Source organism: Drosophila santomea, chromosome 3L, assembly GCF_016746245.2.
Source record: "Drosophila santomea strain STO CAGO 1482 chromosome 3L, Prin_Dsan_1.1, whole genome shotgun sequence".
NCBI lineage: Eukaryota > Metazoa > Arthropoda > Insecta > Diptera > Drosophilidae > Drosophila > Drosophila santomea.
In genome coordinates this window covers 8,786,236-8,808,752 of record NC_053018.2, presented here as the reverse complement: position 1 = coordinate 8,808,752, position 22,517 = coordinate 8,786,236, and the positions used below count along the sequence as shown (strand labels likewise).

Here is a 22,517-nt window from a genome sequence, read left to right as displayed (position 1 = left end):
TGGGTTCAAATGGTATTTACATATTGATGTGATAAATATGTTTTGATGAGTTTAAAAAATCAATTTGACGTACTAACATCTAGATAAAAACTGTCATTATGTTAATATTTTTGTATATTGGTAATTCTTCTAAGTGTGGCTGTCTGTTACGCTTTTTGGCGAAATAACTTTAAGAGCGCGGATTCGCTGATTCAGTCCGCGCAGGAGCTTAAGTATTTGCGTGTTTATTATTGATTTTAGCCGGATTTGACCGGCTCCGCGTGGACCTGACCCCCGTCTCCACCGTCTCCACCGTGACACCCACACTTTTGGCTGCCTGTCACGCGCGACCCATTTTTCACAGCTGGGAGCGGCCAAAAACACGCGATTTACCCATATCCATGTGGCGCCCGTCGTCCGTCGCCTGTCGACTGCCACATGTCATGACCATTGTGGCAAGTCCTTTGACTCTAATTAGCCCAGGGCTCAGTCGAAACCAAATCGACCTTCGCCGTCTTTTTGCATGCCCTAAACTGAAGGTGAGGTTTTTGAACTCTTCGCCCAACCCCACCCACTGCGATTTTCTCGGTATTTAAAGCTCGCTTATTTGTTTGTTATCCCCTTGTATGAACATAAGTCTCAATTAAACGCCTCTCGTATTCGAAGAATGCCTCTGAATTCTTTTCCACGAACTCCAACGAAATTATGAATTTTTAATTTCTTAATATGTGATGGCAAACTAATTTGCATGACCTGCGATCTCATCTCAGATCTCAGAAACCGCAGATGCCGTCGACAGTTTACAGCTGTCGGAGATGTTCACATTTCACATTGGCACTGGGCAATAATAATAACGTCTATAGTATTATTCACCGAATCCCTGCAGCAGGTGGCTACTGGTATTATCATTATTTTTGTCATTTGTCAAATCAGCCAAAGCAAAAGAGCGAAAAAAAAAACGAAAGAAAAACGACAACTTTTTGCTGTTTGTTTTGTTTTAAAGGTGAATTCCTCTGTCGCTTTGAGTTATGACCATTTTGCATAAATTAAGCGAGGGCTTTATTTTGTTAAAAAAAAAATTATAAAACGAAGAAAAAATGTTCTCACTCCAATCAGACAGTATTTCATAATGGTTTTTTGACAGTGGATGATTTATGTGGAACACGGAAAGATAAATAACAATTTAGACTTGAGATGAATTTGCAATTAAATAATTAAGTTGTTATTTAAATTTTTCATCGAAGAAGGCACTTCCAAACTAAAAGTTTTTGAGATGTTTTAAGATCTGTTTTAAGATCTCAATTATCCAAGAACTTAATTTACAAATCCAAATCAATTTATTAGTTCAGAATTGTACTTTAGTTTTATTGTCAAAAGAAAAACATCACAATTTTGTTGAAGGGAATTCATTAGTCATTTTAATGCCCCAAAGACGCAAATTATCTTCAAATTTAAACTTGATGATTAGCAAAGTTTTATTGATTTATCAAAGCATTAGTTTTGTAGGCATGTCACAAATTCCGAAACTAAACCGTTTCAAGGTAGGGATTTTTTCATCATTGTGGATTTGCATATAATTTGCGGTTCACTTTGGTTCAGTTTCGTTTGGCTGTTTCATTAAAAAGTTATAAAACTTTATCAATTAACATATAAAAAAAAGCAGAGACAAAAAAAAAACCAGAGAACCCGTAATAGAACATGGAATAATAAAACTGGCTTTTATGTGGGTTTTTTTGTTTGATTTTTATGTGATTTAAATGAACACCACATTGAATTTGGGCAGTGGTGGGGGTCGGAATTTTAGTAAAATTATATACCAACAAAAAAATTGGCACACGAGACAACGGTTGAGTGATTTTTAATGTATTCGTGACAATAATTTTGGGTGCTGCTGATATGGGGTATACGTATTCAGTATGGAGGGGTATGAAGTCTTTTTTGGGTGAATGAGTTGGTGGGTGGCCGGCAAAAGGGGTGCCAGAAGCACCATAAAACGTATTATACGCTCGTTGTATTTGCGTTTTATTATTGTTTAATTAGTCCCTGGCATTCAACTATGAATACCAAACTTTGTTTGTTTGCTTTTGAACAGTAGTATCCAGTCCCCATCCCATTTTCTAGCACCCCACTACCCGTTTTCCCACCGAAATTCCCCTCTTCAGAGAGAATCCCCACACACAGAGAGAATTACTTTCATGAAGCCCGTTTATTGTTCTAGGGCGGCAAATTTCAAATGCAAACTGGCGGTGGATAAAAAGAAAAAAAAAGGAAGAAATTGCGAAAAGAAGAAAATATGAAGCGAGCTATAGTGTGGGCTGTGACATTTCATGGAAAACGAAAACAAAAACCGAGACTGTTTCCAATGGGTCGTAGGTTGAGGTTGTCGTGTGGGCGAGGGCGATAAACAAACTGGAAGTGCAAACACCGACTGCGAAAAGTTGATGAATAGTCTCTAGTCCAAGTGTGAGCAAAGGAAAAAGCAAATACCGAGATATAAAAGTGTTCATAGGTTTTTTCAAAAATGCACCATTTTAACTTCAAGAGATAATGGCGTCGTAAAAAGTGATTTTTATTGATCGCCTTAACAAACATTTGCCTAAAGGTTTTAAGTGAAACTATTTCTGTATACACTATATTTCTGTTTTCTGCCTAATAGATACTTTTAAAAATAGTTTAAAAAAATGTGTTGAAACATAATCTTAGCTTTTGAAACATCAATGCAACCTCATTTCAAAGGAGAACTCCAATAAATCAGCTTCGAAAGGGCGTGAAAAATGTCACTATTTTTTCACTCACTGTCTCCTTGGCGACTGGCACCTTCAAGTGCACTTATTTTAGCCAACTTTCAATGATTCCATTTTAGCACTTTCGCCAACGACTCGGCTTTTAGTTTCCCACTTCGGGAGCTCTCTGCTCCCGAGACATATATTTTGTACCTGATGCACCTGCCATTCCACCTGCCAAGCGAATGACGCGCTTTGCAATTTGAGCACTCAAAGGTAGCAAATTGAATGAAAAACATGAGAGAATGCTACACTCGAGTTACCCGACTATCAGATACCCATTACTAAGCGTATAGGATAAAGGGATATGGCTAAATCAACTCCGCTAGTAATTCTGATCAGGAATATTTATACTTTATTGCGTCGCAAACACTTTCATATATCTGTTACATACTTTTCAAAGAATCTATTATACCCTTTTACACTACAAGTATCGGGTATATTAAAGCGGGGAAATATTTACGATGACATGACAGGCAGAGGTATTTCCGCTCAGCTCCACCTGCACCTCCAAACTCAATTTTCTATTCAAATTGCCCCGTTGCGATAGATAATGCAAGTCGCTAAGCAAAGGAAAATCGGCAAAAAGGCAAGGCAAACGGGAAAAATCGCACAAGTTCAAGGTCAATGCCATTGGCATTGTCGTGCTCTGTGATTATATTTGTATCTGTATCTGCATCTGCATCAGGCTTCTACGTTTTGTATCTGCATCTTTTGTGTGGCAACGATTGCAGCTGAAACAGCTGCGATTGCGACTGCCATTGCCAATTAGATCTGTCTAAAATTTGTCTCATTAGCCAGAGATTAATCTAATGCATTCGAATTTGACGTTACATTTGGCAAACTGCGTGGGCGGTTGGCTCACCTGAGAATATTGCCAAAAGTTAACCACAGGAACGGTGAAAAGCGAAGGGGTTAAGGGGTCTAAAAACAAGGGATTCTGGGAATCAATTGTTTCTGAATTATCACAATGAAATACTTTTAAACTAATCTATCATATTTTACTCCTAGTGGAATGTTGTTACCCGAATCCGAATCTCGAATGTGGTTTATTATCTTGTTGTTTTTAAATGTAAATTGTATTTCTGCGATCGTACAACTAATTTGCATGACTTTTAGGTTATCTCAGTCGGTTCCAAAGCCCCCTCAAAATGAGTCAAGACAGCTCTTAATCATACGACTTAAACTATAATTTCACCAGTGAATGAAAATAAATTATTAAGAAATTCATCGATAACATTTAAATTAAGACCCATTTTTAGTATGAATATGAAAATGATGGAAAGCTTTAATTTTCTGTAAATCAAGGTAAAAAGTCTACATCCTTAGGGCCTTCTATTGTAAAACCATTGCTGTTTACCAAGTTTTTAGACAATATGTCGCATTTAATAAACTATTTAACCTATAGGGATGGGGGTCTGATATTTTCAGAGGTCGGAGGTCAGATTGCAATCCCTGCAATTGGAACAAGGGTGTGTTTACTTTCGGCTACCCCTTTGATTGCCCGATTGCGTGGGTCGGGCCAATGTCTTTTGGACATGTTTGTCGCGACCGCGATTCGATATCAGTTGTACTGTCGGAGATAAGCCATAAATAAACGGAGGGAAAGAAAACATTTCACAGAAACGTACAAAAAAAAAAAAAATTGTATTCATATCTATGTGGTTTACCTGTACAACGAAAAACCGGTTCGCAGATTCTTTTCACCTGGGCGAACTGCCAATCTGGGAGACGAGGTAAAAGTGCCAAATTGTATATCTTTTTAATGGGTTCTCTATATGAGAGCCGAGACTGTGTGTAGTGCAATCAGAAAGCATAATCGAGGCAATCGACCATGAAACTGAGCAACAACTACGCAAACTATCTATAAGATACATTTCCCATCGCACAGCCAATTGTGGCCAGGAAGGGGTGAGGTGGCTTATTATACCCCTACTATAAACAATAACAACTTTTTTATGTTTTTCGGGGGAAAAGTTTATACAAAACTTCCTGTTGCTAAAATGTACAACGAAACGTTTTCTACATTCAATTCCAAATATTGGCAATATTGGTGGAAAATCCAATTTTAGATATCGAATTTTTTCGACCTTAAAATGGCTTTTCCTTTAAATAATTAAATTTTATGCAATTATTACCTTATGGTTAAATTTAAGGGCTTTATACAATGAATTTTAATCAAAGAAAATTTGCGAAAGTTGCAATCTGTATGTTCACTGCATTTTTAAGCACAGTTTTTACGTTTTTTTATTCACCATAAACATTTTAAAAACTTATTTTGATGTTTAATGTTTAATATATATTATTATGTTTCCGTTTTATTTGCAAACACCTTAAATAAATTAACATACTTTTTAATTCATTATTGGAGATAGTATTAACAGGGCAATAATCACGTTATTTTTGTAATTTATTATTGCGCTGCGATTTTATATAGTTTAGCACTGGTATTTTGATTTCAGCTTTTGAACGCGCGACGGCGACGAACACAACTGAGTTATGAAAACTGAATGAAAAGCACAAAAGCAGAGCAAAGTAAACTTGTTTGCCGCCCGCCCACCCCAAACAACAGGGAGGGAAAGAGCGAGCACAATTAAGAGAGAGAGAGAAACAACAATATTGACGCTTTTTAGCATTTTCACAACACTGGCAGTGAGAAGCAGGCATTGCCATGCAGTAAAAAGCTTTTGAAACTTGTTGCTCTTGTATCTTTGCTTTTTCTCTTTCTTTAAAACGTAAGATACCGGACACTTGAAACATACACAACATATATCGAGTATAATTGACGTTTTAAATTGCTTGAACTCCCATTATATATCTCTTAGATATCAGAGTAAGCTAACAGTTTTAGACTTTAACCCTCTCTTTTTCTCTCCCCTCTTTCACGCACACCAAACCGTTGCAAATTTGAATTAAGGTTTCACCCTGTTGCTTTTTATCTTTTAATTGAGCTGAGCTGCAATTCAAGTGGACCGTGTGAGATCTACGAGGCGCTCTGGGGTTTTCCCCGCTGCTGGGAGGAAAATCATCTTAATTGAATTCATTCATAAATTGCAGCTTTGAACTGGACCAGCAAGTCTCTATCTGGCAAAGATCTACGAAAGTGGTCCATAATTCAGCAAATTAAATGAAAGGTTGTTTGGAAAATGGCTTTTTATTGATGTCATTTCAGTTGAGATACAAATGTAATCACTGAGGGATGGATTTTAAATGGATTAATCTCAGCAAATATATCTATATAAGCTATTGAAATGGAATTTGTAGAATGTATTTTAATCCTTGTTTACTCCTTCCATTCTCATATCTTCTCTAAATGAAATACCAAATTCTCCAACCCAATTTTGAGTCATTTTCCAACTGTAATAACAAATTTCTCAATAATGGAAATCCTAAATCAAGTGAAAGAATTATAATTTAGTTACAGCAACGCCACGGCACTGATCCTATAAACAGAGCGAAGGGGCGCCGAAAGATATCTTAACATTGCCCCAAGTTGAGGAGTAGACTGAGCAAAAGTAAATCCCCAGAACCACGGCATGATTGCCTTGCTACACCACAGTCCGTCCGTTTGTCCGCTCATCTGTCCGTCCGTCCGTCTGTCCGTCCGTCGGATAGTCCGTTCCCCCAATTGACGTCAACGGCGCCGACTAAAGTCAGTGAGGCAGGCCGTAAGAGGCACGTACTGGAAATCAAATGATGTAGTTTCTACATTATATAGACAAAGGCGACGTCGGCAATGGAAAGCAGGGTACAGAAATAAAACATTCGGTTCCACTTTAGAACGAGACGAAGACCAACACAACAAAAAATCCCAAAGATCCAAATCTTGGCTATATAAGCGTATACAATTATATTTTTAGAGGAGATACAAGAAATCTTTAATCAATTTAAGAGAATAATACACAAAGACTTTCTTGGCCCAGGTCGAGAGTGCAAATTGGCAGATGTTTCGTTGCTTCTGGAATCGTTCAATATCAATAGATACATATATGTATATGTACATATGTATCTGGGCTAACCACTTTAAATGGCCAACTGGAAATCCCCGGTCCAACTGCAGTTGACGCATTTCCAGTCGACGCATTTGGCTCTTAATAAACAAAAGCCGCATGGAATTAATTATAAACAAAGAGCTTGCTTTCGTTCGATTTATGTGCCGGCAATTTTAATGGTTTGTGTTGTTATGTTCTCTGAATTTGCCAACGCTGCGCCACAAAACATAGAAGAAAACGTGTTTGAAAAGTGGAAAATTAATGTTTATTTTTAATAGACTACTGGCGCTATTCAAAGTGTGGTACTACGCACCAAAATGCTTTTTAATTTTCAGTTTGAGTTCGTTTTATGACCACTCATTTAATGTTTAAAATGACATTTACAGCCTGCGCTGGCTTTTAAAAATGGTTTTAAATGCATTCAGTTTTTTTTTTAAAGCTAAGAACATATTATTCCATAGGAAACGTACATTTGTCAAATACTGTAGAAATCAACAAATTGAGACTTCCTGTTTTTATCAATGGGGTTGCAATTTGTATCAGTGAGACGTGATTTTTTAAAAATAATAAAATTTCCAGACTTCATATCCGTAGGTTTCGTTATAGTTTTGTATATTTTATAGACACATAATACCACTGCACTTTCTAGGAATCCCAGTGCATTCGAAGTCATTAACGCGTTTAGACGTGCTGTTTTCGTGCCCTGTCTTTCAAACAAAAAAAGAGAAGCAGGTCCCAATGCCATTGCGTCAGAGGAGGAATCATAAAATCTTGTTTTTATATAGGTAGTAAAGGTGCCTTTCACTGACCCATTAGGAGATCGCTCTCGCCGTCGTCTGGTTGGTGGTTGGTCATTTTCTACCGGCGACGGCGCCTCGGGGTTAATGTACCCTGTGACCCAAGCACTTAACACGAAACCCTTGACTCTGCGCCACAATTGGGAATCGATTGAGGCAGTTTTGGGCGGAATTGATTGACAATTACCTGATAATGCTGCCGGGGAAATATGAGACGCGATCGCAGGGCGGCCGAAGTGTGAGTGCCACTGGCGGTGGCATTTGCCGGTTGGGTTTGCGCCAGAAGCGGACTTCTTGTCGATGTGACAACCATTGTTTATTAATAATCTTTCACTTGGATTCACCGCACTTTGATATTGAGTATACAATTTATTCAAATTCAATCACTTGTACTCGCACACACTATGAATTATGAGGGGTTTTCCCTGTGCACTCGCTGTTTGTTTACCCTTTTATTTATGGTGGGTTCGTTGGCATTTTTCCTAGGAATTCTTAGCAACAGAAACAAAAGAAGCAAAACAAAAACATTTTTCATTTATATAATTATTAACAAGGCAGACGATTAGCATTCCTTGGGGTTAACAGCAGAAGAAGACCGAGTAAATTATCCGCATTATCGCATTCAGAAAGTGTTTCTCTGGCCAAAAGTATTTTACCGTTTTTAGTATTGTTGCGCATAAACAATTATCAAGCATCTGGTTTTTGTGCTCGTGCTTTATTGTGATTATCTGTATATTTTTTGTTTATTTTTATTTCGTATTTTGTATTTTGTCTGCTTTTGGCAACCGTTAACCGAAAGATCCAAAAGAGCCACAAAAGATCGCACTCAGAAAGGCTTACACAAGAAATGCCACAGAACTGGTTTTCGTGCCTGGCCGTGCCTGTGACAAATGTATCTGCAAGATACACAATACGCGTAACTGATTATGGATTCCTTCTATGGATAGTTCTCTGAGTATTCTCCAGATACCATGCCCAATGGTGGAGTTGCTCTGTGCTTCCCCAGCTGATTTGTACTTCGTTTGAAAATAGCTAACCCATCGTTTTTCTAGCTGCTAATTGAGAGGTTAAAAACAGCTTGAATTGTCTTAAAAAATAAAAAACAACAAATAAAAGTATCTCTCGAAGCTGAAGAATGCGCATAAATTTCTAGAACTTAACCCTTTACTTTACGATCTTTTTATGCTCCATAAAAGTAAACCCTTTGGTTGCCCCAACTTATAAATTCCAAACCTTTCCACTGGCTTGAGCATTACATGCAAGAGATGCACATAAGATACGTTTGACATTTACAGCTTCTTTCGGATCAGACCTTGACTCGATTCGACTTTGGTCTGGTTTTTCACACTTCTGGGCGTGGAACAAGTTCAAAGCCCACATGGAAACTCGAATGAAACATTTGAAAAGCCCACGTGCAGGGGTTTTCCCCACTTCCGTTTGCCAGTGTTTTTCGCTGGCTCTTCATGTAACTGGCTAATGAGTTTCCGCTTGGTTAATACAGCTAATGCCAATGGGCGACAAAAGGCGTTAACCGCTTTTTCCTGTTGCACTTTTGGCCCGATGAGTGTTTTTTTTGTATTTATTTATTTACTGTGGGCGTTTGTCTGATTGATTTTAAGTCTGCCAAAGCGACGAAAAGCCTACGCAATAATTTGAGTTTGCGCCTTTTGAGTTTTTCCAAGCACATTTAAGACCGGTTTTCTGCTGTTAACTCGTTTTATTAGCCCACTTAATTTTTGTTTCAACAATTTATGTAAATTTATTCTTGAATTTTCTATGAACTGTGCACTCATTTACAAATGTTGATTCTATTTAATATATATTGCCATTTTATGTATAGAGTATGTTTAAACGTTTGTACGTTTGATATTTAGATTGCAAATTAATTTTTAGCATTGATATTGCACGAATCTTTCATTTTATTTCATTGCTAATTTGTGTATATTTTTCTCAGATTTTTGGGAATGTGTCAAAACTGAATAATATTTTTCCGTAGTAATTGCACACAAAGTGTTTGCAGTTTCAAGTATGCAATAAATTATCCAGACTTTTTGCACATGTTTCTCTGTGTCTCAAACGTCACATGTGTGATTGTTTTATTTTTATTCACATTTGTGTTTTTATTTTTAGCTCTCATTTTTATTTATGATTACAGATCGATGGAAATATTTTTCTTTACGCACTTTTCACTACGATTTATAGCGATCCGTAGGCATTTTCGCTATTTCACAACAATACGTTTATACAATAAATCTATTGTATTATTTTTAAGTAGCCTTATTCTTGGATTTTCTCTATATTTGTCGTTGTCTTCGATTCCGCTCCACGAACTCGACGTTCGAGTGTTCGACACAAGACTGAGGCCTGAAATTTTATTTTGTGACTGCCTGGCTGGCTGATTGCCTCGAAAAAAGAGAAAAATTCAAACGAAAGAGACGGAGTGGTGCAGTCAGAAAGAGACAGAAACAGAAAAAGAGCTAAGAGTGGGTGATCGTTGAACAAGTTGTTTTTACTTGGCTTTTGGGTGCGAACTATAAACTTTTTTGATTTCTTGTTATTTATACTTTTACATCTTTTTCTTTTCGCATTTTGGCAATGATTTGCTGGGAATTTTTCGAGGAAATCTCGGTTGATTTTCACCTCTCGATCAGTCGCCTTATTGTTTATATTTATCATGTATTTATTTGTACGTCTATTTTGCTTTATTTACTCGATATCAGAGCAAACAGAAATCATCTCAAATTCGAAATCCGAAATCGACACGTGCGTTTAAATGGGAAAAATCTATTAACATCTTTTGCTGTTTTTTTAATATTCTTTTCTTTCTTTCAATCTAATTGACTTGCGTATTTGTTTATCAGATGGTTTTTCGTACGCTTTCGCATTTGCAGGAAATGCCAAAGTGGAGCGAAAATAAGCAAAAGTCTTCAGGAAATTTTGGTATAAAAATGCCTTGAACTGATGTAAAAAGTTCGCCACACCTACATAGTTTACTTGTATCTGTATTTATTGGATACCCTGAGCAAGTTGGCCAGAAGAAGGTCGTTCATTATTTAACTGGTTATGCAATTTATCTCAGCTAATTCATCATCCATTCATTCACATAAATCTGTCGCATCCTTCAGATACTTTCGCTATTCAGGTCACAAAATTACTCACTAAAGTGTGCCAGTTTCTTTTGATCGTATTGAAAGAAATGTTTAAGTTAATCACAAATTTGTCAGGTGTCAGGTCCTTCAAGTGAGTCATGTCCATTCAGCAAAACCAAAACATGAGCACATGAGCTTTTCAATCTTTCACAACTAAAGTGAGCGCTCGAGGTAATGGACACTGTGTTGTGTAGACTTGTTGACATGAACAAAGCCAGTAGGAAAAAAATATTGGTATAATAAATCAATAAACAAGCAGTAGGAAAATAAATAAATTGAAACCCGAAACTGGTAATGGAAATGAAAGAAAATATCATTGAAAACACAGCAATTCAGCAGTTACCATTTTAAGACAAATCATCTTCAAAAATTGGAAGAAAAGTGAAAATAAATAAAATTTTTTTTTTTAACAAAGTTCGATTGGAAATTTAATTACCAGCTCAACGAGGTATGCCATTCCATATTCGGACCAATATTTCGAATGTTCTGATCAAAATACTGATATTTATAGTCGCAGAAACACAGAAAATCGATTTTCTGCAAAAATCCCAAATCATCATCAAAAATTCGAAGAAAAATGAAAAAAAATATAATTTTCTTTTTGAAAACACAGTTTGATTGGAAATTGAATTACCAGCTCAACGAGGTATGCCATTCCATATTCGGACCAATATTTCGAATGTTCTGATGAAAATACTGATATTTAGGGTCGCAGATTACCAGAAAAAGTGAAAAAAAAAATTGGCTTTTTAGCTACCATAAGGAATCCCCACTGTACTCTTATTTCCTTCGCCACGTACTTATTTGTATCTACTCGTGTATCTACGTATGAATGAATGGGCTTTCGCCTAAAACATCTCTGAGTCATCCGAAAGCCGTGGTTGGGTATCCAATAGCAACTTGCGTCGATCGAGTTGCAATGAAGAAGTTTTAAGCTGTGAGTCATCACCGTGGAAGCTTAATACATTTTACTGCATCCGCACCAAAGACGTAACTTCCAAGCCTAGAGCTATAACTTTTCCCAAAAAATGAGATACCACGCCCAAGTTTTCAAGACTTCAGCTTCAGGCCACGCATGCGCCTTGATTTGTTTTGATTATCGTTGAATTTTTCTCAATTGGAATTTTCATGCGTAATTGATTTTTATGCATCCGAGAGATTGTTTATTTATTTGTATGCAAAGCGTGCTTAACACGTTTTTCTCCTTACCCTTGGTTGCACTCGACTTGTGTGATTTATTTGTGACTGGGAATTGGGTCACTTGGAATCGAATGAGGGCTTCAATTCCCTGGAATAACACACTTAATCGAACGCGAGCCTTTGGGAGTGAGGTAATTTATGCGTCAGACTGGGGTTTTCACTGATTAAAAGGATGCTTTTGGGACAGATTAAATGTATGTTAAGTAGTTGAATGCGTTTTAATAGTTTCCCACAACTCTCGGAAATATTGAATGTGCGCACATCCAGTAATCCTCCTACCAAACATAAAATCACCCAACCTGTCACATATCTTCCACATATTTTAAATTTTGTGAGATTTTCAAAATATTTGATATTCCAAACTCTGTGGTAATAAGCTATTTACGGGTATTATTGAACATTATTTGCCTGAATACTGACTAGAGTCAATAAACAGTATCTATTTGCCGATGCGCTTGCGTCATTTACATTATCCACTTGTTATCAAACAAGCTCCAAAGACCCTTGGCCAATTGCCTTTCCTAATGCCCTCATCAGAGCCTCAGACTCACAGACTCACATTATTGTTTACAATTTCAATTAGATGTTGGTCATAAATTATGGCAGCTAATCCCGATCGCGACACCTAACAAGCATCCGCATTTTCACACACCTGAAATGCTAATGACACACCATCTGAAGCCAAAAGCCGAAAACTGAAACCAAAACCGAAACCAAAAACTACAACGAAACCATTTGGACAATTTGTTTTGATTTTGGCCGTGAACTGAGTAGCATATCGGAATAATTCAAGTTTGTCTTTTGTTTTTACTCTAGCGCCCATATCTATTTCCATTGCTATTCAAATGCGAGTGATACAAGCCCAAAAACAAATGACATAATTGAGGTATTTGAGTTGTTTGAGTGGAACTAACCTTGACAGTGGGCATTAGTTGTGCATTAACTTTCATGCTGGAATCGAGATCAGCTCGCTTCGTTAGCTCCCGAAAAGTTTGCTCTACGGTGGCAATGCTGGGGTTATCCAAAGTTGTTTTATTGGTCTTTTTGGGGTTATCTCTCAGTGATAAACGGCGTGGTACGTTTGCGAGGCGAAAAGTGCCTCTACCATCACCGGAACCACTCGATTTGGTTCGAATTCGATTTGATTTACGGCCACTACGCGGTGGGCTCTTATCGTTCCGTGTTTCCCGGTTATGTTGCTGCTCGTCTTGGTGGGTAATACTCAATGTTGTTTTCTTGCACCACAAGCCGCTCAAACGATTGCCCATGCTACACGGTTTTCACATCAACTTTCCGCGGATGTTCAGCACGATCTAACGTTCTAATGTTCCAACGTTCTAATGCTCTAACGTTTGAGCAATTAATCTCGTGAATTTACAAAGATTCTCGCGTAGAACTCGGATACGAACGGGGAATAGGAATCGGGAATCGGAGACGAACCGGTGCGCATCTCAATTCGACAAACACTGAAAATGGAATTCTTGCCGAAAACCACAAAATGCCAGACCCAAAACACAGTTGTCCGTCCGTCAGTTTATATGTAGCTTTTGTGCCCCTCTCTCTTTTTGCCTTTATTTTTTCCCGCCAGTGTTTGCCGCTTTTTGGGGAGCTTTATAATGCGAACACAGAACGAACAGAACGCAAGTTGACTTTGTTTGTATTTCGACTGGCACTATATGTGCTCCTCGGTTCCCCCAAAAACTTGGCGTCTCCCAGTACTAATCGATTTTTTCTCTCAACAACAGAATACTACACTCTCACTGGGGCTCTCTGCTTGGGAAGAAGATTCCCCGACAAACCCAAACTCAAACCCAAGCAACTAATTAATATGCTCGGGCGCTGTCATACACCCAACTTCATATAATACTAACAACAATCTTCTGCGACTCACGTTGCCAGTGTGTTTGAAGAGCTTGAAGAGCTTGTCAAATAGTTGAGAACGAAGGGGAGAAAGAAATTAATTGATCTGGCGATGGGAATACCCTAACAGTTCGTGGAAGGTATCTTATCAATAGAAAGTATGATATAGAAATTATGAAATTATTGTTGGTGTCAAAATATCTTTTTGTTTATATTGATAAGTACTGATTAGGTTAATGAATACTTTGTTTTAACTCATGTGAGTTACTATCATAACATTAAACTCAGCTGGTCATCTTATCTGCTAAGGTGTATTGCCCTAAGCTATATGGGTCATCTTTTCTTAATTAAAAGGTTGTCGGCCCATCTAATCACACGATCATTGAACACGAATAGTTCTTTGTTCCCCCTTGATTACAACTACGATTACTCGACTTAATCAGTTGCTCACCCTAAAGGGTGATAGTGCCACAAAGTAAGCAAGCAACAAAACGACCAAGTAATTCAGTATACCTTCGGAAAGGGCATTCGCAAACGAGAAATTTGCTTAACGACGCACGGGCCATGCTAAAAATCAACGCCAAATGCCGATTATTCATACCCGGTATAGCCATCCAATATTGTGGTTATAGCGCTATATACTGAGTGGGCTCGTTGGCCACGATTCTTTCCCCCCATTTCCGTGGAGCCCCCCCCCCTTTCTAGTTGTGTGTTTGAAAACGTGCTAAATGTTATTTATTAATTAAGTTGACGCTATTTTCTACCCATTTACGTAAAGCAACGCCAAGCGGGAGAGAGTTATTTCTGCTCAAAGCCGGTTTTAGGAAAGTCGCCAACTCAGGGAGTGGTTCATATCCCAATCCCCAAGAGCTCCCCAATCCAGACGAAGTCGCGTGTGAGGTGTGAGTTATGTATTTGCTTAAATATGGCACTGTAAAGCTCATCGTGGTTTATAGTTACTTATGGAGTGCACTCAAACAAGTAATACTAATTGAATAATATTAGTTTGTATAAATAATAATATCCTGGATTGTAGCTCTACAAGCGAAGAGTCCCAGGAACACCGTGTCAATAATTCCCAACTAGTTCTGGCAACTAATTTTGACAAGATAATAATATATATTGAAGATTGCTTATTACTTTGCAGTATTCTATTTCTCAGCTACAGAGCAGCACTTTTGTTTTTTTTAAGTGTATGCAAAACAATAATCAAAATGAGCCTAAAAAGCGGCTCAGGGGTTGTAAAAGGTAACGAATGAGGGATAACAAAAGCTTGAGTGAGAGTTTATGGACACCATAAAACCAGAGAACAGCTCCAAGTGAGTCATGACCTTTGCTCCCACTGTGTGTTTATAAATAGCCATCGGCAATTATTACGAGTGGGAATTTGTAAAGTCAAAGGGCCGACTAAAGTCAGGCACTTTTGTTACCCTATATGTATCTTATTAATCTAGAAAACTTTCATATCTACTTACATTGCCGTAACTTCTGATGCTCGAAGGACTGAGGCTAAATAGCCTGCCCAGCTGGTGGTGATGTGTTGGTGAACCATTGCTGTTCGCCGATGATATGTCGGTGAACATGGGCGAGTGGCTGTGTTCTATTAAAAAACGAATTTAATTTAAATTATTTTACAACTAGCTTACGAGGAAACGCATTACTCACCACTCATCACAGGCGACATGTCCTTGGGAAAGGCGAACAGATCGTTGTTGTTCCGGATGTCCGATGAGTTCAAGGTCAGGCTGGGCTTGCGCACGCCCAGAAAATTGGATGCTGACGAGGCACTGGAGCAGCCACTGCCGCCTCCCCCCGCGCCCTGCATGCCGTACGCCAGTCGCGAGTGGGCGGTGGCGGTGGTGGGCGTGACATTGGGCAGGTGATGCGATTCCAGTGGCGAGGCGGACTTCGGTATGCCACTGCAGGCGGCGCTGACCGCTGGAATGCGCTTCAAAATCGGCGCAGGTGGCAGTTGCGAGGGGGAGGGGCGAAAGAGGCCCACACCCGTTGGATGGTTCAGTGGGTCACCGGGTTGCGCCTTCGGGATGGCCAAGCGAAGTGTTTGCCGCGCAGCTAGCCTTCTTCCAGGCGCATATTTATTTCCAGGCGTCGCTGTTTGGTCGCCGCTCTCAGCGTGGTGAGATTGCGCCGTGGTGGGCGCCAGCTGTGGTGAGTTCATTATTTGATTTGCTTTCTGTTTTTATCGCTGCTTTTATTTCTATAGACACTTGTTTTTGTTTATAGCTCTTGAATATTTCGTTGCAATATATTTTTTTTGTTGCGAGTGGCATAGATTATTGCTGAGATTACGTTTTCATAAAATTTAATTTTGTGCAAATTAGTATTTAGTACAAATTAGTATTTTTAGAGTTGTACACGTTTGTTTGTACAGTTTATTACAATTATTTTGGTTTATTTGTTGTTGAACTTCTGTGTGTTTAATTTTTTTTTTTTTTTACTCCTCTTTAGGCACTTGTTAATTTATTGCCCTTGTTGTCAACGTTTTTTATCAATGAATTTGCCCGCTGATATTGCTATGTGCGTTCACGGGAACTGCAGCGATTGCATAATTATATATGCACAAGCGTAGGTAAATAAAGTAAAAAGGCTAAGCAGTACTATAAATTAAGTTACAATGGTCGTAGTTGTTGATATTGCATTTTCTTGGAACGTGCCAATGTTGGTTTAATTTACACTATTTTCCACTTGACCCACTTGCAGGCAATATATACTATTTATATATATATAATTTCTTAGAGATGCTACAAGTCCAAAGGATGGTTTTACGCGGAAATGGTTATCTGCCCAGTTTTCAGTTGTGTCACACACTTTTCCACTGCACTTTAACAAAGCATTTTAATTTTCTACAGCTGAACTTGAGAATTGCTACGTGGTAGTGGGGCAAATGTGAAATCTCCGACAATGAGAAATCTCCGTCCAATTTTCGTGACTTTGCGTGGGACCGGCGACCATAAAAGCCACACGCCATTTAATTCTCGGGTTAATCTGTAATAAATATATACACACATATGGTCATCAGTAAGTATATAGACAAAGCGAAATTCGTTTTAGTTAAATTACTTGGAAACGTGAATGAATTCTAGACTTTATTTGTCTAGCATATTGTGGGTTGAAAGATCGTCTGAATTGAAATTGCCCTTGAACTCGGTAAAGAGAACATGAGAACACAGTCGAATATGATGTAGAAAAATTCATGTTGTAGATTTGATTATGGTTACACTGCCATTATAATCACATAACAGATTTGGAAGCTATCAAAGGTAATTAAAGCCAAAGAACAGCTGGTATAAAATATCTGGTACTTCTCTGTCACCTTATTAAATAACATTTAAATTATTGTTTTAATAGGTGCAACCTATGTTGGCAACCCATAAATTGCAATCTATAGAACACATTCATCCCTGAGATTTATTGGCAATTTATCAATTACTGTATCGTTAACAACATGTAACAGGCAATTGCAGTCGGCAAGTGCAGTGTTAAGGCCCATCTGACAACTAATTAGCAACAATGTCAGATGGAGTGCACACACTGATTGATTGCCAAACGATTGGCACGAAGTAATAAAGAGTTTCGTTGGGTTTCAGTTTCGGTCTCGGGGGTTGCCAACCATTAGTGGCATTTAAAAACCAAATTCAGAGTCGCCGAGCGATTTGCATATGACAGCGGGATATTTGAAAACCAACCAAAGACAGATTGAACAAATACAAAATTCAAATTGTGAAAAGCCGTTGGCCTCTGGTTTGCCATAAAGAGCTGCTGCAAATTTCTTGCATATTTGCACACGGATTTACAATAAATTGCAATTATGCAAATTGAGCGAGTCGAATGTTTTCGGAGCCGTAGCTCTTCAAACGAACTCGAAAAGATGCCAGACATTAATCATGGCCAGCAATTAGCAATTATTTATATTGACGGGGCGTGTCAATATCTGGGCAATGATAAATGATTTTCAAATGTTTTGTTACTACACACATCAACTCTGGAAAAAGTTCTCGTACTTACTTGCTTTCGATTAAATTCTAAGCCATTAATCGTGGGGTCAAGTTCAGTTCTAAGTTGGCCTTGCTTTTAAGTGCCAAAAGGAAATTAAATTGTATTTAATATTAACTACAAGCATGTACATTCAGAGTGAGCTAATGGAGTCATCATCCAAGGATTCGTCTAATTCCCATGATGCCAAGCGCGAGTCCTTAAAAATCGCACCATTACTAAAGCCAGTGTCCATGAGTATTTCCAACATATTCGGATTGAAGTGGTATCTGATCAACGTGGACAACTTCAAACCTCGGCGGAAGAGGAGGTACTTCATCAACCTGTCGCGCTTCTCCACTCAACTGCCCAGTGTCATCTCAAGCACTATGCACCTCCTAAAGTATCCAAACTGGAGTGCCATCTTCCTGGCCACAACGCCTCATAGCTTCATGTACTATCAAGCCCATTTCCCAATGACATCCATCGTGAAATTTTCACCCATGAAAAAGGCGAGTTCCAAACCGGAATCATCGAGGAAAAAGCTGAGAGGATTACTTCCGTCCAAGACAAAGAAAGTCAAGGACGAAAAGGCAACAAAGCTAAAAAGCAACGATTTAAATGTATAATTTCTTCCTTCAAATCAGAAATAAATCAAGTAGGCTTTGACCTTTCATTAAACATCAAATGTTAAAACTTATAATAATGAAAGAGCTATTCATCAATACTCTACAATCCTTCAACGAGTTGACAGAAGATGATCAGGAAAAGAGCAAGGAGCTGTACGAAAGACCTCTCCATCCCAAAATGCAAGAAAACAAATACATAAAGTTTACGCAGGAAATTCTCAAAAACTTCCAAAATGAAAGTCACGAAAAGCCGTTTTTCATGACATTTCAGACAATAAATTTGCATATCAGCTACAGTGCTTTAATATTTAGTATGTGTGGCATTTTCGAAAGTTTCCATTTAGTCATTTACGTTGGAGTTTTGGAAGATGAAAAAGTTCAAGAAAAGGAGGTATTTATCAGTGAGATTCTGAACAACTTAATAAGAAACGAGCTGCCCAAATTAAAAATGTTCACTATGAAATTTGTTCTACTTCACAATAATTTGATCAATAGAAATGTGGTCAAGATTTTGTCAGACATGGAGCCCAGCATCTGCAGTCAGTTTCTATTCATTGCTGATCCGGGATATTGGAGATATTTAAATATGCATAATCCCTATGCTCAAAATACTTGTTTTGAAATATTAAACACTTCAATATCCGCAGAAAATATAGAAGAAATATTCAACAAACATAGGAAGATAGCTAGCACAAAGAAGCTTCAATATCTGGAACAGTTTGTAACCGACTTCTATAACCTTTCCCGAGTACTACTGATCGACAATGTGTCCATAACACTGCACCTTTGCACCTTGGAACGAGTGGATAATTTTGAAATTATAATCCGCAGCCACATGAAGGCCTTTAAAAAGAAAATAATAACCCGAAAATTGATCTTTCAACTCTTGAGGGCATTGATCATAATCTATGACCGCTGAAGCAGCCAGGGCATCGAACTAAAAATGATATTTATTTGACAGCCAGATTATACAAACATGGGAATACAAATTGCGTTTATTTTTTATTTTATTTATTTGTGGTAAAAGATTTCCGTTTCGTGCGAAGATGTTTTGACAAGCGATTTTTATAAGTCAGGATGGCCGAGTGGTCTAAGGCGCTGCGTTCAGGTCGCAGTCTACTCTGTAGGCGTGGGTTCGAATCCCACTTCTGACAAATATTTTTTAGAATTTCAAAGAATTCAATTCACTTGGAATTTATTTTTTCGTTGTATGAAGCATGTGCGAACACATGTTTCACTTTTACTTTATATTTGGATGGGGTAAAAAGCCGCTTAATGCACTCACAAGTAATTTCTCACGCCCTGCTGACAATTGGTCTTCAATAAAAAGTTGAAGCCACTATCTTGTTGTTGTATAGTGGTGCTCCATTCACATGATATTGGCTAATCAAAAGCGGGGCATTAAAGTGCATTAGGCGTGCCGCAAGCCAGCTTATCACGGCCTGAACATGACTGCGCTGCAAAGTCATTCATCAAACATTTGACCGTGAGCAAATGGTTTGTTTGGCTATTAATGAAAGAGCGCCAGCTTCATGTTAACGACCACAGGAATCCCCACCCATTTCAGATAAGCACTCAAAAGCACTGCGATGTAAGCCAACCCGTCCAGACCTTGTACGACAAATGGTGCTGATTCCCGTTTTGAATTTTTGTTGACGCAGTGGGTTTCGCGATATTGTCTTGCATATATGTACATACATAGTAACCACAGAACTGACCCAGCCAAATGGCATTGAGCTCCTGCCCTGGAAATCAGACTCAGAATCGATATCAGAATCCAATCCAATCCAACTGTGTCAGCTTCGACTTGCTTTGTTTACAAACAAATAAGGCAAAGAGAAATGCAAACTTAACAGCACTTCGCTTACTAAATGGTGTCAGTTTTATATTACCCCCAGCCAATTCGTATGCCCCCACCTTTCTACAATGCTGTCATGCCTGTGGGTATATATTTTTGCGCAGCTTAATGGTTTTTTGATGCATTCTAAATTAATAAAAATTGCGTGCGCAATTGTTGCTCGACTTGAGCAGTGCTGCTGACCCATTTCGATGATTATAAATGAGTATAACTTATCAAGCGAGACTTGCCTTGGAACTAAACTGGGTTTTAGCTGTCTGTTTGCTTCTTTTTCACTTTTTTTGTCGGGCACTAGCACTTTGAGTGCACTATAGTTTGTTTATTTTAACTATATCAGCAAGGAAAAGGCAACAAGTTCAATGGCAAAAATCTTTTATCGACGCTTGTCAAAACATTTTTCGATTTGATTTTGCATTTTTCGTTTCGATTTGGTTGTTTTCCTGCGATAAACAAATAATTAGCGGAAAAATGAGCAAATGCAAATTACGTCTATTCGCAAACTCAGACATCTGTCTATGGCCATATCTATCTGTACTATATGCGTATATACTATATACTATATGCGTATGAAGATGTCGGCATCGAGTCAAAGGAAAGCCATAAACAATGCCCGCCCATTCTTCGAATGCAAATCTATTTTTCCGAGCAGTGTCAAAATCTAATTGGAAATTTTTCACTATGAACATCGAGCGGCGGAAAAACTGTCGTCGAGTGCTGGTACCAAACTCATTAAAAATATCCATTTCCCCAAAGAAAACGCGAACTACCGCGGCGTTCAGCTTTCAGCAGTCGCAATAAATAATATAAAATATTAAAAGAAAACAAAAGACAACAAAAGACGAACGCCGCTTAATGAGAAGGGTTCGGGCTCTCTTTTTTTTACCCCCAGTTCCGTTCCCAAGACCCGCCACGCCCCCTTGAACCGGATTATTATTAGCCAGTTCGCTTTTGGCTTGAATCGAGGAATGCTACGGGTCTTGACCTCTTTTCCAGTTACGCTTTTTGGGAAATCCGCAGAGATATAGGTATTCTGAAAGGCCTTGTTTTCTTTTGTTCGTTGGCGGCGATTGTCTGCGATTTGTACGCCAGCCCAACCCCGAAAGCCAGAGATAAGATATATCTGTACGCAAGCAACTTTGTAAACAGTTGTCGGCATTTGTACAAAGTGCAACCGCAAAGCAGCTGATCGAATCGATTTAATTTGCAATTACTCCGTCACAAAATTGCACAGTTCTTGTTATTTAACTCGCGATTGGTTGTGTAATTCCAGCAAATTAACGTCCACAATTATTAGCGGCGAATACAAGCAAGATGTTGATATATTTCCATGTTCCTCGGTGTTATTTCTCGTGAGAAAGTTGGTTAATTTGCATAAAAACTCGCACAGTTAAATCAGCCAGAGTTATAGCAGTTTTATGTAAACAACTTTTTATAGCAGAACCATATGAAGGGCAAACGAATGAGCGGACGCTATGGAAAACGCGCATTTGGTATGCTCATCTCATGTGTCAGGATGGCCGAGTGGTCTAAGGCGCTGCGTTCAGGTCGCAGTCTACTCTGTAGGCGTGGGTTCGAATCCCACTTCTGACAAGAACTTTTTTGAAAAACTGTTCTTGTTCAAAAGTACTAATTATATATTTAATAAACTAATTATTGTTAACGACAAATTAACTAACGTTTCGACTAAGACAATGCAGTATAAACATCCTTTTTTATTATTGCTTCCTTAAATTTAGTTCCGTTAAGAAATATGTTTTTAATTTACATAATTAAGGGTATGCGCTCGAAATTTCGAAATTTCTACACGACATTTTCGGGTTCTCGTTACTTTCATAGTCAGGATGGCCGAGTGGTCTAAGGCGCTGCGTTCAGGTCGCAGTCTACTCTGTAGGCGTGGGTTCGAATCCCACTTCTGACAAATCCTTTTTTTTCTACTTTTTATATTTATCTGTCTAATCAAATTGCTTATTTATTCAAGTTATTTTGGTCGGTTTTTAGTTGCCCCCGCCAAGAATAACAATTCGATTGCTTGAATCTAAATAAATGTGCGCGTGTTGGTGTACTGCTTAAGGCGTAAACAAAAACATGTGCAAAAGGCCAAAACTTCAATCAAGTGAAATGGAAATTGAAAATGTATAACGGAAAAACATGCGGGAATACGCAAATCAAATTGTTTGGCCAAGAGAGAAAGATCGCAGGCGGCGGGTCAGGCGGATAGACCATATGTATGCTTCCCGGAATTGCCAAAATTCCGCATATGCGGCTCCATTGGGGCTC

General features: G+C 38.4%; 3 protein-coding genes and 3 non-coding genes across 10 annotated transcripts in view; 5 read left to right on the top strand and 1 right to left on the bottom strand.

Annotated features, from left to right (window-relative positions):
* LOC120450242 (NAD(+) hydrolase sarm1) overlaps window positions 1-16,048 on the bottom strand; it is a 38,041-nt gene extending 21,993 nt beyond the window's left edge. The window contains exons 1-2 of one of the 5 annotated variants that reach the window (XM_039633127.2): window positions 15,426-16,048; window positions 15,236-15,360 (exon numbers count right to left, since the gene is read on the bottom strand). In XM_039633127.2, the coding sequence (XP_039489061.1) occupies window positions 15,236-15,360; window positions 15,426-15,939 (639 nt within the window). In that variant the 5' untranslated portion in view covers window positions 15,940-16,048. Of the gene's footprint in view, window positions 1-7,738; window positions 7,880-12,814; window positions 13,184-15,235; window positions 15,361-15,425 lie in introns of those variants that run through there. The other 4 variants (XM_039633123.2, XM_039633124.2, XM_039633125.1 and 1 more) reach the window with 4 other exon arrangements.
* A 1,802-nt stretch (window positions 16,049-17,850) lies between these two features.
* On the top strand, window positions 17,851-18,369 carry LOC120450250. The gene is given in 2 exon segments (XM_039633138.2): window positions 17,851-18,205; window positions 18,207-18,369. Coding segments are annotated over 2 exon segments (333 nt in total). The 5' UTR covers window positions 17,851-17,899; the 3' UTR covers window positions 18,234-18,369.
* A 26-nt stretch (window positions 18,370-18,395) lies between these two features.
* Window positions 18,396-19,380, top strand: LOC120450248. The gene has a single exon (XM_039633136.1). It carries the CDS (start codon window positions 18,441-18,443, stop codon window positions 19,299-19,301), a length of 861 nt encoding a protein of 286 aa, XP_039489070.1. The 5' UTR covers window positions 18,396-18,440; the 3' UTR covers window positions 19,302-19,380.
* Window positions 19,381-19,453: 73 nt separating this feature from the next.
* Trnal-cag lies at window positions 19,454-19,536 on the top strand. The gene has a single exon. It is a non-coding gene; the product is annotated as a tRNA-Leu (tRNA).
* Window positions 19,537-21,747: 2,211 nt separating this feature from the next.
* On the top strand, window positions 21,748-21,830 carry Trnal-cag. Its single transcript has one exon. It is a non-coding gene; the product is annotated as a tRNA-Leu (tRNA).
* A 245-nt stretch (window positions 21,831-22,075) lies between these two features.
* On the top strand, window positions 22,076-22,158 carry Trnal-cag. The gene has a single exon. It is a non-coding gene; the product is annotated as a tRNA-Leu (tRNA).
* The last annotated feature ends 359 nt before the right edge of the window (window positions 22,159-22,517 follow it).